This window comes from Nothobranchius furzeri, chromosome 12 (assembly GCF_043380555.1).
Source record: "Nothobranchius furzeri strain GRZ-AD chromosome 12, NfurGRZ-RIMD1, whole genome shotgun sequence".
NCBI lineage: Eukaryota > Metazoa > Chordata > Actinopteri > Cyprinodontiformes > Nothobranchiidae > Nothobranchius > Nothobranchius furzeri.
Genome location: NC_091752.1, coordinates 69848363 through 69867615, shown reverse-complemented (window position 1 = coordinate 69867615; position 19253 = coordinate 69848363). Strand labels below are relative to the sequence as shown.

Below are 19253 nucleotides of genomic sequence, written 5' to 3'. Positions count from 1 at the left end.
CAGCTGGAAAGAGTGAACTTTGCCCCACAAAATGAGGCCATTCATGATGCTACACGTGCGACCATCAAGAACAAAGTAGAAATTCAGCGAAAGAAAGCAAATTGACTACATATTAATTTGGTAAAAGTGTGAACCTAGAGCCCCACGACTGTTATTATTTTAGGTACGGAGAGTGATCACGCTAGATCAAACAATGGGCTGAGACAATGTCTTCCTCCAAACTTGAGTTTATTTACACACAATGCATAAAACAAGTTCTTCTGTTACAACCTCAACCAGGTCTGGGATCCTGGGAGGGCTAACACAGGTACGTGAGTGCAAAAAAAATAAAATAAAATAGGGAGCAGTACACCAAATCACATTTGACAAAACAAACATTTTATCAACAAAAAGCGTCCCTCGTCGTAGTCGTCTTCCTCCGCTTATCCGGGTCCGGGTCGCGGGGGCAGCATCCCAACTAGGAAGCTCCAGACCGTCCTCTCCCCGGCCACCTCCACCAGCTCCTCCGGCAGGACCCCAAGGCGTTCCCGGACCAGATTGGAGATGTAACCTCTCCAACGTGTCTTGGGTCGACCCGGGGGCCTCCTGCCGGCAGGACATGCCCGAAACACCTCCCCAGGGAGGCGTCCAGGAGGCATCCTGACCAGATGCCCAAACCACCTCAACTGACTCCTTTCGAGCCGGAGGTGCAGCGGTTCTCTTCCGAGTCCCTCCCAAATGTCCGAGCTCCTCACCCTATCTCTAAGGCTGAACCCGGCCACCCTACGGAGGAAACTCATTTCGGCCGCTTGTATCCGCGATCTCGTTCTTTCGGTCATTACCCAAAGCTCATGACCATAGGTGAGGATTGGGACATAGATCGATTGGTAAATCGAGTGCCTGGCTTTCTGGCTCAGCTCCCTCTTCACCACGACAGATCGGCTCAGCGTCCGCATCACTGCAGACGCTGAACCAATCCGTCTGTCGATCCCCCGATCCCTCCTACCCTCACTCGTGAACAAGACCCTAAACTCCTCCACTTGAGGTTGGACCTCTCTCCCGGCCCGGAGTTGGCAAGCCACCCATTTCCAGTCGAGAACCAAAAAGCGTCCCTACGGGAGATAAACAACAACACAAAATGGAAGAAGACTTGTTAAACCTCAGAGACCCACGGTTGTAATATTACAACATCAGATTTAAGTCTACAAAAATAAACCTTCCACATTTATTTTTCTTTTTAAAACCACATTTACATTGCTAATAGGTCCTATTGTTCAGTTCTGCAACACTGTTGGCTGTTAAAATGTGTAAATAGGCCTGTTTATCTGGCCTCCTAGAACAACATGTGAAAGGTTAAAAAAAGATTTTGCAGTTGTTTTCTAAATTTGGGTTTCTGGGGGTTAAGACAAAAATGATATTCCAGAAATGTTCTGAGTAATATGGCCCTTTACCCCTCGGCCTTAACATGCACTTATCTGTGCGAATACTGGGGATTCACCCAGAGAATCCAAATATGAGGCCTTACCAGAAACAAAGGGGGAGCAGACTCAACCAAACAGTAACCACCCTCAACATCATAACGACAAGCGGAAGTAAGGGAAGCCGGCCCCAAAAGAACATAACGCTTTCCCTAAGGTTACGTCCAAACCGTCTGGATAATACCATAGCTTTAAGAACTCCCCCGAGCCTCCAGAGTTCCAAGAGAAAAAAGAACATTGCTGGTGGGCCAGTTCTGGCTGACAGATGGGATTTGGGTGTTGGTTGTCTTATTTGTTGGGATGCACATTTTGTATCTGTGTTCTGTTTATGTGGCTTTACCTCAAAAGAACTTTGAAATCTCATCTCTACACAAATCTTATTTCACAAACCAGGAAAAAAATCTATATCTATCTATCTATCTATCTATCTATCTATCTATCTATCTATCTATCTATCTATCTATCTATCTATCTATCTATCTATCATCTATCTATTATCTATCTATCTATCTATCTATCTATCTATCTATCTATCTATCTATCTATCTATCTATCTATCTATCTATCTATCTATCATCTATCTATCTATCTATCTATCATCTATCTATCTATCATCTATCTATCTATCTATCTATCTATCTATCATCTATCTATCTATCTATCTATCTATCTATCATCTATCTATCTATCTATCTATCTATCTATCTATCTATCTATCATCTATCTATCTATCTATCTATCTATCTATCATCTATCTATCTATCTATCTATCTATCTATCTATCTATTTATCTATCATCTATCTATCTATCTATCTATCTATCTATCTATCTATGGTTAATCATCAGTATGCTTTGTGAAAATAAGGTTTGATCACACATGTATTTATATGCTTATAATGAATCACCTGTATGTTAATCCCCATATTAATCATTTCAATGTTCGGGTGTTACTCACGTCCCTTTGAACTGAACGATGCATATACCAAATGGATGACTCACCTGTGACTGGTACGTTCTAGCACTGAGTTAGACCTATATCTGATTTATGCAGGCTGATACTGCTAGAAGTTTCAGCTTGTGCTGAAGGAGATTCTCAACAGGCGAAGGCCAGGTGCAGACTAGACCATCTAAAAGCTGTTCAACGGGAAAAAGCCAGGGCGTAGGTCATCGCAGCCTTAGCAAAGGAAGATAGGGTAGGAAGCAGATGGGGCAATGTGTCTCCCATCTTATCTGGAGGAGGGAGTGAAAGCAGAGAGGGGTGTCAGTTACCATGGCAACAGGTGATGGCCTTCTATAAAGTTAGGGAGGGGTCAACGTGAAACTTTGCATCATGAGAGGAAGAATCAAAAGGTGTACATCTTGTAAAATATTCAGATTTGTCACAGGGACTGGGGCGGCAGAATCTCTCCTAATGCATGTGGAGAATAAAGTGTGATGATTGCAACATAAGGCAACTTGTGGCTTACTTCTTGTCCCACGCCCTGGTTGTAACTGCCTTCTATAATTTTGTACATAACTGTAACAGAAATGTTGTGACTGTATCTTTTGCTGCCTCTTGGCCAGGGCTCCCTCAAAACTGAGAACTTTAATCTCAATGGAACCTTCCTGGTTAAATAAAGAATATAAAAATAAGTAAATAAAATGTATTTAGATAATGAAACGTCAAAAAGGAAAATTATTTTACTTGTTTGTCAGTGCATTTGAAGAAACAACTTAAAATGTTATTTATTTAACCAGATGAGTCGATAGAGAACTCATTCTCATTTACAACAACGATCTGGCCAAGAGGCAGCAGCAACAGACACATAATTAGCTTTACATCAAAGAAAAACAAATGAGACAAAAACAAACAAGATTAAAATAAAGTAAATTACAAAATTATTATAACAGGTGTAAAACTAACTTGTCTTTACTTTAAGTAATTGTTTGAGGAAGATATCACATGTTATGTGTGTTTTATTAGTCCCATTCTGAACTCACAGGTGTGTTTTATTCTGCTCCAGCAGGTGGCGCTAGTGCACCTTTACGCTGGTCACCGACCACCTGAAGAAGCAGAAACCGGAAGCTGCTAGCAGAGCTAGCTTGTTGTTCTGGTGTGTGAGGAGAACATTTGAGGCTCTGCAGTAAAAATGTCTTCACTTCAGTCTCTGGGAGAGTTGATCAGCTAAAGCGACTAACTGCTGCTGCTGCAGAAATCTTCTCACCAGGCTGTGGAAACTTTCTTCTCCTCCTCAACAACTTGGTGGAGTTCTTTCCAGAACCAGAGAAGATATTCTGCGGTCTTCGTGACAATCGGAGCTGCAGAATCAGGTTGTGGGTGAGAAAAGCTTTTCTCTAGACTTCCTGCCCTCTGGATCTGCTGCTGTTCCTTTGGCCTCTCTGAGAAACGCGCTCGTTTTGCTGCTTTCATCAGATTGAAGAGGTTCCCTCTATCAGACTCGCTCATCTGAGTTGGTCATGATGCAGGATCGCTGCTCGCTCTCTCATCCATCCTGCTCACACTCTCCGACGGAAAAGCCCCGAATCTGAATGTGACTCTGGAGGAAAAAGCGGTTAGCTCTACTCCGTGAACTCTGGTGAGCAAAGGTCCTCTTTTCCAGACTGGATCTGTCCTCAGCTGATCAGAACCAAAGCGTTGGATCTTTAATCTCCTGCGTTGTTCTGAAGCAGCATCTTAATCAGCTCTCCTGCTTTGTTTCTATTGCAGCTGTTAGCTAAACACGGCTAAAGAAAACCTGCTACCACTTCAGGATCATCCATCAGCTGGGACTGATTCATCGTGTGTTCTTCACCACCTGGACCTGGACAGCATGGACACAGGTACTGGTGGATGAATGAATGAATACATGGTCAGTCTATGGTGGGACATTACAGTGAAATAATGAGAATGAGGTTCAATCTTTAAAATAATGATCTGTATATGTTTAGCACTACTGGGGTTCTAAAACCCCCCAAAGCGTTTTACATCACAACCAGTCATTCACTCATTCACACACTGTTGTAGAACCTTGTAGTTTTAGAGTGATTAGATCTCTCTAATGAATGATTTTTGAAGCCAAGTATAGTTAAAGTCCCAAAGTCATCGTCACACACTGGTGAAGTTACGTCCTGCATTCGACCCGTCCCCATGGGGAGCGGTGAGATGAAGCTGTGGGAACTATTTGGTCTTCTGTCGGGTTTCAGTCACTACGAGAATCAGTCAGAGACAGGAGAGGTTTTCATCGTGTTCACAACCTACCTTTGTTGTAGCGTCAGTCACGCATCATCATTTGACCAATCACAGTTGGGGAGACAGCCTGCTGCAGACACGACGGCAGCGGCGCTGACAGCACGTATGACTGCTGTTGCTTCAGCACGTCGCTGTGGTTTAGAGCTTAAAGGCCCAGTGTGTAAAAACATTCGACTCTTCAGCGCCACGCAGTTCAGAGTAAGTATTGCAGCTCCGGTAGCCCACACTAGGGTTGGGCTGTTTTTCCATTCGCCCATCATTAGTCCAGTAAATGACGATGGGCCGTGGTGTGTGCATGTGACTGATTACGGTATGATTCACTGACTTATTTGCGAACACAGAAGAAGTCTAAACATGGATTTTTTATGGATGTGCAGCACAAATTAGATTTTTCTTTTTGTTTAACTCACTCACTGCCAGCCGTTTCCTGATCAGAAAAGCTCTTCGCTGCCAGCGTTTTTCAGCGTTTTTACAGTTTTTTTAAGAGTCACAGAACGTTGCTCTATGATGATGTCAACGCCAAAACTACCAAAACAAAGAGTACACTCACCTCTTACAGGAAGAATCCGCGCGTTTTGAGTGTTATCTGTTCTTTCATAAGCCGTTGTTGAATTGTGATCGGCAGAAGCTTTTCCGGTTCTCGCCTCACTTTTTTTTTACAGCAGCATCCCAAAACGATCTCCTAACACACACGTGTCAGACACCATGTGGCCCGTGGAGCATTTTTATGTGGCCCGCGAGATAATTATCAAAAATATATTAAAACTGACCCGCTGGCCGGTTTTACAGCAAAGACTACAACTCCCATGATGCTTTGCAGCGTTAGCGCAGAGCCGAAGCGCCCCTCCTTTGTGTTTTTTCCAGCGTCTGCTGCCGGTGTCTGTACAGGATCTGCTCGGGTGCAAGATCGGCTCAGGGTCCTTCGACTGCCGATGACGTCAAAGTTGTTGATTGGCTGAACATGAACCTTACGGAAGTTACGTAATCACGTTACGTTGGTCCAGGCAAATTTTTCTGTTGGAAAGATGGACAACTTTTACAAAGAAATCCATCACTACCTCTTTGAAAATACACTTTTAGCATAGAGCTGCGTGTATATTAGGGCTGAACGATTAACTGCATGTGCAATTAAATTGCGATGTGACGAAACGAGATTTTCTAATGGCAAAGGCTGCAATTTGGCAGCGAGTGGTTAGCGCAATGCTAATATACATGGAAAAACCCATAGGAATGCTACTGCTAATATCTCCGATTACATTCTTACAAATTATGAATTAGAAACGTGCCAAATTATTACATTTGGAGTCTAATAGAAAATAAAACTACCATCAATCAAATAAGTACAGACAGGTATTTTAGGAAAGCCAGAAAACTTTTAACTCCAGAGTTTTGCCTAGCAGCTATGAGCGTAACTGAACTGAACAAGACGTCAAAAAACTAAACACAAAGTACTTCAATAAACGGGACACACTTCTTTTCTGCAAATACAATTTCACAGGTGTTGCTAATACCTATGATCCTTCAACGGATGTGCTCAAAGAGGACTTCAACATTATGAATACAATATAGTGTTTTATTTTACAAATACCATTATAAACACAAACTTACATCGTAAGAAACATTATTTTAATAACGAAACTGCTAAATTCTTTCCAACAGTATAGATGTGTAGTGTATTTTGTCCCAAGTGGGTTTGCCGTACTTTGATGTCATCGGCAGTCGAAGGACCCCGAGCCGATCTCGCACCCGAGCAGATACTGTACCGACACCGGTGTCTGCAGCTCCGCTGTCTCGGACAAACTAAACACTCCTCTCACTCAGCGCCGAGTTTACTCAGCTATTTTCTGACGTTGAAGCCCAGAAACGGAGATTCTAGCCGCTCAGTAATGTGTTCACGACTGAAAGAGAAAGTTTTCCAGCTAACTTCCAGACAGAGCTGATATAACTCCAGCGAGCAGCGACACGCTCAAACCAGCATGACTCTGTGGCTGCTGTAGTTGTTATTTTTCCTCCCCGACACACAACGACGTGGTCAAGCTGCTCAGACATGTTCAGCAGCACAAACCTATGTGAGCACCTGTTGTCATCTAATGTTGTCATTATTATGATGAAGATGAACAAAACAACAGGAGTCTCCTCCTCAGCTCAGATCAACCCCATGATGCAGGTATCTGCTGGAACAGGTGAGCATCACAGTAAACCAGTGGAGCAAACTGAGCTTTAAATATGTTGGTTTTATGCTCTTTTTCTGCTCCAAAACATGAAAGTTAACAGGTGAGATGTTGCATTTTCATTTAAGATAAAATGATATTTTTATTTTGTTGTTGGCCCGTGAGAAAAGATTTAACCTACAGTAAACAGGAAGTGGAAAGGCTGCAGATAGATGAATAGAATAGAAAATCCCTTTATTGTTCCTCAGTGGGGAAAGCTAGACGTCACAGCAGCGATGACACGTATTACAGGAGAAAAAAAGGAGAATAAAAAATAAGAAAAATGAATAAACAACAAGAAAACATAAATCCTGAACAGATTTTAAAAATGCTGAATATACCACAAGTAATGAATACCACTGATGCCTTTTATTTAAAACTGACTTGCTCGTGTGTAATCTGGTTATTCCACATTCAGTGTTAATGCAGAAATAAGTTTGTTTCCAAATTAAAAGGTTCTAAATTGCATAAATGTTGATAAAGAAAATGTGCAAATTTGCCGTCACTTTTTCAAAAAATATGAAGTTTGGCCCTCGACTCCGTCCCAGATTTTCATTTCGGCCCCGTGTGAGTTTGAGTTTGACTCCCCTGATCTAACACGTGGACTTTCTGCTTCCTGATCACGTGACGTGTGACGTACGCGGATGAAGATCGGCTTTAGAGCTGGGATGTTTGTTCTCACGGTGCGGGGGCTCGTTCCGACGCCCACACAGTAAAAACGTGCCAGTGACAGTTAAAGAGTTGTTAAAGCGTTGAAAGGAAGTAGGGCTGAAACGAATCGTCAAATGGTTCGATTCATTAAGTTCCTCGATTCATTTTTTACTGATTCGAAGCTTCGTTAAACGTGCGCTCCACAGTCTGAACACATTTTACTGGAGCTCTACGTGGTGATCTCGGTGCTGTGGTGGAAAAAAGAGAAACCAGCAACGACGGAAACCATCGTTAGAGGCAGAAACGGTCCAACGTTTGGATCAAGAGTTAAACTACAAGCAAACTACTGAATTGGCTGACTGAGTGGAGGTGGTTCATAGATGTTGCAACCTTTATGTCAGAAGGGACCCCCCCCCCCCCACACACACACACACACACCTTTTGCTCTTTCCATTGTTCTCAAAGAAATCCATTCCACTTGATTCATTAGAAATGACTCAGTCGGCTGAAGTCCGTTCCACGTTTTCCTGGTTGCTCTGCTGCACGCATGGTGGACGTGACTGACATGGTTGTCAACAAAGTTAGAAAATAAAAGACCGAACGAACCAAAGTGAAACTACAGGCTTGTGGAAGCTGGAGGAGGAGTCAGTGCCATTGCTATCCCATAATAAGCAGTGTCCTTGTCTGATCCCTCCACAGACACGGGGACATGAGGACATTTCTCACAAAGAAGCATAAAATAAGTAAAACTGTCCAGAATGAATGCTGACAGATGCTTTGAAACCCTCCGTCCCCCAGTTCTGGTTAGAACTGGGTTTGCCCGCGGGTCATCTGGGTGAGGCCACAGAACCTGCAAAGACTCTCAAAAGGTCTGGAAAACGACCGGTTCGGCTGGCTCCGGTGAAGTGGAGACGGTCATACTGGGAAGTTTCGGTAATGGAAACACACCAATTAGTGCCTGGCTGTCCTATAAAAGACACCCATTCCTCCTTTTTGTGTGAGGATGCCAGCTGGTCCTGTTCCCCTGCAGATAGCTCATCAGTACTTAATACAAGTTGTTTATTGTTTATCTACGTTGGTGTTAGTTTGGGATGTTCTGATCATACCAGCAACACCTGTGTGAACCCTGTGTGATGCACTTGGGCTTCTTCCCCTTTTCCTTCATGCTGTGCAGGACAGCAGCAACAATGTAAAACAACATGTCCGCCTAACTTTAACTCTGTCTGCGAGAGTGATGTAAGCTTTGAGTCCTGCAATGAAAAGCTCCAGCTCCTGGGGAAGCTGATCACAGCTGGTTTAATAAGATGTGAAGAACAACATCTGGGTGGAGTGAGGTGAGTTTCCAGGGATCGCTGCAGAGATAAACACCTCCCAGTCAGACGCAGCTACGCTCACCAACACCCGTCTGTATGAGCGTCAGAAGGCTCGGCTAATAACCGGACCATAAGGAAGTTCATGATGCTGGAAGAGCAGCCTTTCTCTGTGGTGGAAGAAGAACCAAGTTTATTCATACAGCACGTGTCCCAGACTGAGGTCACACAAGGAGTTACAATAAAACGCTGAACACTAAAGCTAGAACATAAGACAATGAGTAGAAAACAACAGGCTCCGCCCACTGCTCAATCACCAAGTAACCCACTACAGGACATATAATAATAACAACTACAATAATAATCATTATAATAATATAATAACAACAATAAATCTCCCAAAATGCTAATTTGTAAGGTTCCTTTGCTTTGTAGTGCTTTAGCCTGCTGAGAGCTTCAAAGTTAAAGGTTGTTACTGACAGCAGCTACATCTAAGTGTTTATTCATTTTCCTTTTGACTGAATAGTTGCTGATTTGATCTTGGAGACGTTTCTCCTCACATCAGCTTCAGATCTAAAGAATGAGTTGTGAGTAGGTGTTGCGCTGACCTTAGAGGTGTGGCTGCCCCTCTCTATTGTTCCTCATCTTTTCCCTACATGCTGACTCCGTTGCGCGTTGCCAGCGCGTGACCGCAGATGGAACCTGCGTGTGCTCCGGCGCGCGCCTCGCCAGGTGAGCAGAATTGAGGCAATTAAGAGCTCGTGCTCGGGGGAAATGAAGTACAGCCAAAATGTCTGCAACAAGCTTTTGCCCAGCGCGCGGCAGACTGAGAGGAGTGCAGAGCGAACACAAATGGGTACACTGTGAGGAGGAAGACTTTGATCTTGACGGGCTGTCGGTAAGCTCTTGGATTCACGTCTTTATATGGACTCTTTATCCGTCTGGGTGTGAATGGAATTTACTGAGAGGAAGTGTGTTAACGTCTGGAGTGCCAGAAATGACTGCAGGAATAATAGTAAATTAAATGAAAGCAAGTTAAGGCAGAAAACAGATGTATTCATGTATTTAATTATTTGTCTGGTAAAATCAGTCTTTTTTCATCCTTGCTTCATTGTGAAATGATTCATCTCTGAATTAGCAGCCAGTACTTGTAAAAGCAGATAGAATAGTACTTGTCTAAAACTAGACGCCCAACTGAAGGTTACTAAAGATGCTGGTGTGTTCTCCTTGCTCTGTATTACCTGTAACAGCATTGAAGTTTATCTGCATGATTTAGTTACATGTTTATTTTTGTTATTTAAAGCTTTTCCACCTGACTGGTTCCTGAACCCGGACTGATCTCAGTACTGGTCAAATAAATTGTTCTGAGTGAAATCCAAAGTCTGCTCTTTCCAAGTGTCGGCACCTCACAGTGGAAGAAAACACTTGACAGTAGGAGGCTTAGAAGTTCTGGTCAGAACCAAACACGCTGATTGTGATGGAAGTTTTTATTGATCCTAAAGTAGAAATATGTTTTTATCTAAATGAAGTTCATGTTCTTGTTCCTTTTCCCCACATCATGTAGCCGGTATCACTCGTGGTGTAAATATAAAGGTATGGTGGTGTGTAACATCATGTGTCTGTGTTTCCTACAGATGTTCAACAGCTGGTGCTGGTTAAAGAAGAAGATCCTGAAGAACAGAGTGCTGGTGTGGACCAGCAGGACCCAGAACACCTCCACATAAAGGAGGAACAGGAGGAGCTCTGGACCAGTCTGGAGGGAGAGCATCTCTGTTTGAAGGAGGAGACTGAAGCTGTCGGGTCTCCTGTTACTGCTGTTTCTATAAAGAGTGAGGATGATGAAGAGAAACCTCTGGTCTCACAGCTTCATCAGCAGCAAATAGAAGACAGAGATGTTCCAACCAGCAGCTCAGCTGACCAGATGACCGCAGAAACTGGTGGAGGAGCAGGAACTAGCAGGAACCCAGATCTGAACCCTCATGAACAAACATCTGATTCTTCAGAGACTGAAGTTAGTGGAGATGATGATGATGATGATGAAGATGTGAATCGGGACTCTGGGTCTGAAACTGGAGATGAAGATGATGACTGGAATGAGAGCAGGTCTTCTGAGTCAGATGGTAAGTCTGTCAACAAGTTCTTCACAAGTGGTCTCTCCAGAGACACGTGAGGGAGACGAGTCATCCAGCAGTCAGGTCTTCAGGCTGTTTGGTTCATAAGAAATGTGTTAGAGTGAAGCAACATGTAGACTCGTGCAGGAAAGTCCAGAAGAAACCTAAATAATTTAGTCATGATGACTGGAGAAAGGTTTACTACAAATGTAAACAAACAAATCACATGAGAGTCCACACATAGCAGCTGCTGTTCCAGAGTATGGGCCAGCCTCATCCCACCCATACTCTGCTTCTGGCCGCTAACAAGATGGCCGTGGATCTGACCTGCTAACTCCAGCTGTTTCTGCTTCTGGCAGGAGAAATTATGACACGTCTCTAAATAAAGTAAAATTTTCTAGTGCAGAGTGGAGACAACCCATAGAAGCACTGATTTGATCTCATTTCAGAGAAAAATAGAACAGGTTAGATGCACCTAATAAATAAAATTATAACAAACTCAGGAATCTGTTTCTTTGCTTCACCGTTCTGGTGCTGAGAATATCACTAATGCGGCTCAAAGGAGATACACAGATTAATGCACCTCTTATTTATTATTTGGAGACTACATTTACTGCAGCTGGCAGAGGCAGAGACTTTTTCTATTGATACACGGAATTTACAGAATCATTTTAAATGTTAATAGGGGAAGACTGCAGGAGGGAGCGGTAAAATACAGGGGGTCCCCAGCAAAAACAAGAAACTTTACAAGTCTGATTAAACCCGCTGGTTTTCCATCAGGCAGTCACGGGGCAGCTCCAACGACCCAGTGGCTGTGCTGGGTCAATGTTATCGAGCTCAGTCGAGGCGACGTCGTGCTCTGCTTAAGAAGAGGTGTTATTTTCCCGCTTCAGAAGAAGCGTCCAACGTGTTTTTACGCTTTCTCCGAGACATGTCACGTCGCTAAGTTGTTAGCGCCGCGCGCTAACACGTCAATAGTGCAGCGTAGCCTGCTGGAGGTTTTAAGGGTTCACAGGGTTTCCGCGGGGCATTAAAAAGCATTAAATTTGTTTTGCTGATTTCTGCAGAAACCCTGAAAACAATTAGTATGTTTATGCACCTGCCACATTCAAACTCCTTGTAGTCTGGTTATCTGGTCATTTCACTTCTGTGAAAGCCACGGACCTAATGAAGAGGCATCTCTCTGTGGAACAAGTTCTGGATCAGCGCCTGCAGCCTGATACTCCTGGAGAAAATGAGGAGAGTGAAACATCTTCAGTGGACTTTGAGGTGGAGTCAGACCATTCTGTTTCCTTGACTTCTTCTCCTGACCTGTCCAGTGAAAGAGAAGGGAGGACAACGGATCCTGCTCCAGGATGGATTTCTATAAGTGGGCAAGTCTGGTTTCCTACTAACGCAGAAACTTCCCACTATGTTCCTGCTGCAAGATGTTTGAATCCTGGGCCAACACGTTACACCATCACACGTATTTACGATGTGGTATCCTCCTTTGATTTATTCTTTATTCCAGAAATGACTGAAGTCATCGTCAACATGACAAATCTAAATGGAAGACGTGTGGTGAAGAACTGGTGGGATATTGATGACATCGCAGTGAGAGCATACATTGGGCTCCTGATTTTGGCTGGTGTGTACCAGTCCAAAGGGGAATCCACCTGCAGCCTTTGGGATGACCACTGTGGACGTGCAATCTTCCTGGCCACCATGAGTCACACCAAATTCAAGATGATCAACTCCACCCTCCGGTTTGATGATGAGCTGAACAGGCCTTCCCGTCTCAGGCAGGACAAGCTGGCCCCTATCCGCTCGATTTGGGACATGTGGACCCATCGCCTCCAAATGCTTTTCAACACTGGGTTAGATGTGTGTGCTGATCAGTGTTGGGAGTAACGCCGTTTAAGTATAACGGCGTTTCTAACGGCGTTCTTTTATAGGTAACGGAATAATCTAATTAATTACTTTTCCCGCCGTTGCAACACCGTTACCGTTACTGGGGACGGAAGGTTGTGCGTTACTATGTGCTTGTCGAACTTTGAGCAGCAGTGTGAGGCTTTCAGACCGCCACACTTCAGCTGCTGCCAGGGAGAGGGAGGTGTCGGTAACGTACTTACAAACACGATGATGATTGGCCGGGTGGGCGGAGACCCTCAGTGTTCTCACTGTCTCAGTCGCTGCTGCTGGAGACACAACAAAGCAATGACGGGAATAACTCCGTTTAAAATAACCGCGTTAATAAAAAATATTTCTTTCTGTAACGAGCAAACTAATTAATTACGTCTTCTTTTATCAAAACGTCGTTTCTGTTACTGATAAGAAAATGCGTGCATTAAGCAGCGCGGTGTGTTGAAGCTGTCATCAGCTGATCAGGAGCTAAAGAGGTAGATGTTTAAGAGCGTCACGGCCCGTGAAGAACGAAGAAGACGTGATGAATAGTCTACGGCTGCAGACCCCCCGCAGATTTGTTGCTGCAGCAGCGAATCTGCGGGTCTGCAGCCATGCCCTTCTTAGCGTGACAGCGGGACGTCCCGAAGGTCCGCTCACCTGTTCACCGCTCAGACGACCTGATCTTCTACCTTCCTAGATCATCCAGCTGTAACCTGTTCCTGATCGTGTCTTTAGTCCCGCTGTAACACTGATGCATCAGTCTCAGACGACATGGAGCTCAGGTGTTATCAGAAGTATGTGTGTGTTTACCACCCAGCTTCAGCTCTTCTGTGGTTGGGTCTGACCCACGTTAGTAAATGTAAGTCCTCCATCAGGCTTGTGCCTCTTCTAGTGTCATTTTAAAGGATATTTATTTATTTATTTAACCGTTACTAGATTAGCAGCAACAGAAATGCTGCTAAAAACACACAATTATGTGAAGCTGGAAAAATTAGAATACTGTGCAAAATTACATTTATTTCTGTAATTTAACTAGACCGAGATACCATTTAAAGGCTCGGGAACCTTTACAGGTGTTTCTATTTGCAATTTTAAATTTTAGCTGATTGGGGTCTTGTTAAATATCACACAGTGACCTTTTAATAGTCTAGATAAGTGTAATGTTCCTGTTAGTAGTTCCTCCTGTTAAGTGCTTATTTGTTTAAATTATTCAGGTTTATATAAAACATTTGGACATACATTTTATTATGTTCAGTCATTAGTCATTTATGTTTTACTATTGTAGTCATTCTTGCATTCTTTAATGAAAAAAGTAACTAAGTAGTTACTTTAGTTGGTAATTGGTTACTTTTATGATCTTGTAACTCAGTTAGTAACTGAGTTACTTATTTGACAAAGTAATCAGTAACTATAACTAATTACTTTTTTAAAGTAACGTTCCCAACACTGGTGCTGATGAGCAGCTTGTCCCTTTCAGAGGCAGGTGCAAGTTTCGCCAACATATGCCAAGTAAACCAGCAAAGTACGGATTGAAACTCTGGGTCACTGCTGATGTTGCCACTTCCTATGCCTGCAAGTGTCAGGTTAACACAGGGAAAGCTGCTGGTGAGGCTACAGAGGTCGGCCAGGGAAAACGTGTCATTTTGGAGATGACCGAAGAGCTCCAAGGAGTCACTTCACATGCATGCATTCACACTTCTGCCCTTTCATATCAAATTGAACTACAAAGAGTTTGGATGTACCTGAGCTCCAGCCAGGTGCATAAACATATTGTTTTTGTTTTCTACCCTTTGATGTTCAGTAGGAGAGTGAAACTGTGTTTTGTTTACATGCTGAGCTTCTGACTTCAATAAAAACAGCAGAAGATCTATAGAAATGTGTAAACTTTCTCGCCTGGGCAACATATGAAGAAATGACTGAATTTGGTGGTGAACAGTAAAAATCATAAATTTGACTACTTTTGTCCAAAATGAAACCATTACATCACAGAAAGCATGAATATTTGCTGCAGATAATGCAGGATCAAAAACTGTGGTTTGCATTGAAGTCAATGGGACGTTTTTGTCCATAACAGGCACAAGAGGGTGGTAAATTTTAAATCTGCTGCTACACAAAAACTAAAAAAGCATAAAATGTGATATTTTGCTAGACTCTTGACATATCCAAGGCTAATTCCATGCTGTCGTTCTTTTTAAAACACAGAAACCGTTTCGTTTCCTGTTTTTTTTTTTTTTTGAAAATAACTTGGTGCTGTTTTTTTTTTCCTTTTTTTTCATAAATTACATCAATGCCTTTTGAGTATTCAAACTGGCATTTCAGGGGTTAAAAGCCTCAAAATGATTTATGTTTGAACAGGGCTGAAGTTGTTCAACAGATCTATGAAAAAAAGTAAAAAAAAACAAAACATTAATGTATAAATTTTTTATAGCCACTTTTACAAGCGGACGTTTTTGTCCTCTAATGACTCTTGTATGAAAATCAAAGTGAAGCCTGAGGGTTAAGGCTCATATGATTTATAGAGGCTCAAAGTTCAGTTTCCAGTTGTAAATACATTTCATTCTACTGTCAGTTTAAAGAAATCATACAACTGTTATATGTGTGAAAACACAGTTACAGCTGTCTGTAATTCACATAATATGTTTCTGTGTTTCCTACAGATTTTCAACAGGTGGTTCTGGTTAAAGAAGAAGCTTCAGAAGAACATAGTGCTCGTGTCAACCACCAGCACCTAGATTTTCTCCACAAAAAGGAGGAACAGAAGAAACTCTGGTCTAGTATGGAGGGAGAGCATCTCCATTTGAATAAGGAGACTGATGCTGCCAGGTTTCAATCCTTTAGCCAAAAAACACATTTAAACAAACACACGAGAGTCCAGACAAAGCAGAAACATTTTGCCTGTGAGCACTGTGGACAAAGGTTTCACCAAAAGACTAATTTAACCACACACATGAGCGTCCACACAGGAGAGAAGCCTTTTCCTTGTGAGCTCTGTGGAACGAGATTTAGCCGAAAGACAAATTTAAACCGTCACATGAGAGTCCACACAGGAGAGAAGCCCTTTCCTTGTGAGCTCTGTGGAACGAGATTTAGCCGAAAGACAAACTTAACCACACACATGAAAGTCCACACAGGAGATAAGCCCTTTCCTTGTGAGCTCTGTGGAACGAGATTTAGCTTAAAGACAACTTTAAACAATCACATGAGAGTCCACACAGGAGAGAAGCCTTTTGCTTGTGAGCTCTGTGGAACGAGATTTAGCTTAAAGACAACTTTAAACAATCACATGAAAGTCCACACAGGAGAGAAGCCTTTTCCTTGTGAGCTCTGTGGAACGAGATTTAGCCTAAGGTCACATTTAAACAGTCACATGAGAGTCCACACAGGACAGAAGCCCTTTCCTTGTGAGCTCTGTGGAACGAGATTTAGCCGAAAGACACATTTAAACAGTCACATGAGAGTCCACACTGGCTTTTCGCCTGTGAGTTCGGTGGAAAAAATTTATCCAAAAGATCAGTTTAGACGGTCACTAAAGAGTCCATAAAGGACAGAAGCCTTTTGCTTGTGAGCTCTGTGGACGAAGGTTTCGCTGAAAGAAAACTTTAAACAATCATCTAAGCATTCACTAGGGCTGAACAAACTATTGCAGGGGTCTCCAACATTTTTTGGCCCGTGAGCTACTTTTACACAATGAAGTACAGCAGAGTTACTGCCATATGATTTATTTACATTGATACTTTCCATGTGTGAATGTGCTTATGTTAAACATGCTATACTTACTATATTAACATGCACTGTACTCACAAGTTGATTTCTCTGTATTTCAGTACATCAGTATATATATTTTAAAAGTATAATGGGCCATTCCCATCTGTACCGGGTCGGCCTGGGCCGGGTAGCGTGGGTTGTTTACATATCTGGGTGGCCTGGTATTTTTCCGGGCCAACCAAGGCTCATTCTCAGCCCTCTTCTCGAGGGGGTCTGCTTCAGGCCGACCAGGGCCAACACACCCACTGCTGACAGCAAATTCACACCTTCCATTAGAGCAAGCCTCTGATTGGTGGGTAGAATCAGCCCACATGGGCTTAAGACAAGGATGTGTGGAATCAACCGGGCCAGGCTGGGGCCGACTGGGGCTACCCGGCCCGGGCCGACCCGGTACAGATGGGAATGGCCCATTAGTAAACCAGTGACATTCTGAAAACCAAATTTTTTAAACTAATCAGATACTTTCAGATAATGAATAACAAATCTACTTCATGTGAATGATTTGGTCATTTTTTTAGAAGGTTAGTAACATAACTTTTTAAGCACACATGAACAGCTAACCTGTAAAGCTGATGATATGTTAAATAAAATACAAGCTAAATGTGATGAAAACACAAAAGTCTAAATAGTTTGAATTGAAGTAAAAAATGTAAAATCAGAAATAAGACTTGTTCCTGCTCTCCTGATGTACTGAATAATTTTTAATGGGGTTTTTTTTTTGGTCATGAAAGTTAAGTTTTGCTGCGTTTATTGTTGACAATATGAAGGTTGGAGGTTTATCCTTTATTCTGCATCTTGTAGGTTTTTTTCTCCGCACGTCTCTAAAGTAAAAATTTCTAGTGCAGAGTGGAGACAACCCATAGAAGCACTGATTTGATCTCATTTCAGAGAAAAATAGAACAGGTTAGATGCACCTAATAAATAAAATTATAACAAACTCAGGAATCTGTTTCTTTGCTTCACTGTTCTGGTGCTGAGAATATCACTAATGCAGATCAAAGGAGATACACAGATGAATGCACCTCTTATTTATTATTTGGAGTCTACATTTACTGCAGCAGGCAGAGGCAGAGATTTTTTCTATTGATACACGGAATTTACAGAATCATTTTAAATTTTAATAGGGGAAGACTGCAGGAGGGAGCGGTAAAATACAGGGGGTCCCCAGCAAAAACAAACTTTACGAGTCTGATGAAACTCGCTGGTTTTCCATCAGGCAGTCACGGGGCAGCTCCAACGACCCAGTGGCTGTGCTGGCTCAATGTTATCGAGCTCAGTCCGGCTCGGCCGTGAACGAGCTGAGGCGACGTCGTGCTCTGCTTGAAGACGTGTTATTTTCCCGCTTCAGAAGAAGCGTTCAACGTGTTTTTACGCTTTCTCCGAGACATGTCACGTCGCTAAGTTGTTAGCGCCGCGCGCTAACACGTCAATAGTGCAGCGTAGCCTGCTGGAGGTTTTAAAGGTTCAGATGAAAACACCGGACCTCTCAGGCTGCTCACACATCGATCTTAAGTTGTCGCTGTTGCGCTCACGCCGTAATACAGTATTAGATGCGGTTAAAGTCAGACATGAAAAAATAAATAAATTTTACATGAATAAGTGATGCTTAGCCTGGCGGGGAGAGGAAACCCTGTCAAGATCGTCAACGCTCGTTTATCTCAATGCTATTGAAACATGTAAACCAAAAAGCATTATATCCACTGCTACCTTTATGCTGTAACTTCACCCTGCCCTGCCTGCTCCTCCTTGCTGCTTGCCGGCTGTGATCACAAGCGACAACATAGTAGTTCCCTCTGCTTCCTCGGGAAACAGCTAAAAAAAAATCAAAACTTGGGATCTTGTAGGCGTGGCGGTGGGATTTCAGCCGTGGCGGGCCTCCACGGCTATGCCTATGTAAGGGAAACCCTGGTGTAGTTACTGTGTAAAGCAGTATATACTAGGAATGATTAATAAAGATAAAAATTAGAATTGAACCTGAGTTACATAGTAATAACAATTTAAGAACTCAGAAACAATTCACTAACTTACTAAGTAATTACCATGTAAGTACTAAGTAATTAGAGGACTGTAAAAGAAAGTGCTACCAATAATTGTACTTAATATGCTTTTATTTTTGTGTGCTATGTTCTGTGTCAATATTCTTTGATTTTATTTTACACAACATGATGTGACATTTTAACTATTTCATTTCACTTGTGATTGTTTTAACTATGTGAAGCACATTGGGCTACCGTTTTGTGTATGAAATGGGCTATATAATAAACTTGACTTGAGAGAGAGTTCACAATCATGTTTTGTTACTAAATGAGACACTCAGCTGAAACTGGGGGAAATATATGATGAATCTAAATCACAGGAGATGTCTAGAGTTTTTAAAGCTCGTGTTCATCATGTTGTGGGGACCACAATGATGCTACACTCACACCCAGTTCTTGGTACCACAGACGTATATATTGACTTGGGACTGTTTGTATGTAAATATTGTTGACTGCTTGGCGGTTTGATCAGAACCAGAAACGTATGTGTAACAGACCATCTGGGTGTTCAAGGGGCCGTATGTGGAGGGCCACACAGAGGCTACGCTCACACCCAGTTCTTTGGACTGTTTGTATGTAGATGTAGCAGGACTGGTTGG

General features: G+C 42.7%; 1 protein-coding gene across 4 annotated transcripts in view; it reads left to right on the top strand.

Moving 5' to 3' along the window:
• Positions 1-18897, top strand: part of LOC107378932 (gastrula zinc finger protein XlCGF57.1) — a 63217-nt gene extending 44320 nt beyond the window's left edge. For all 4 annotated transcript variants that reach the window (XM_070542970.1, XM_070542969.1, XM_070542972.1 and 1 more), the window contains 4 exons: positions 3462-4034; positions 4166-4278; positions 10493-10978; positions 15511-18897. In XM_070542970.1, the coding sequence (XP_070399071.1) occupies positions 4269-4278; positions 10493-10978; positions 15511-16394 (1380 nt within the window). In that variant the 5' untranslated portion in view covers positions 3462-4034; positions 4166-4268 and the 3' untranslated portion in view covers positions 16395-18897. The remainder of the gene's footprint in view (positions 1-3461; positions 4035-4165; positions 4279-10492; positions 10979-15510) is intronic.
• The last annotated feature ends 356 nt before the right edge of the window (positions 18898-19253 follow it).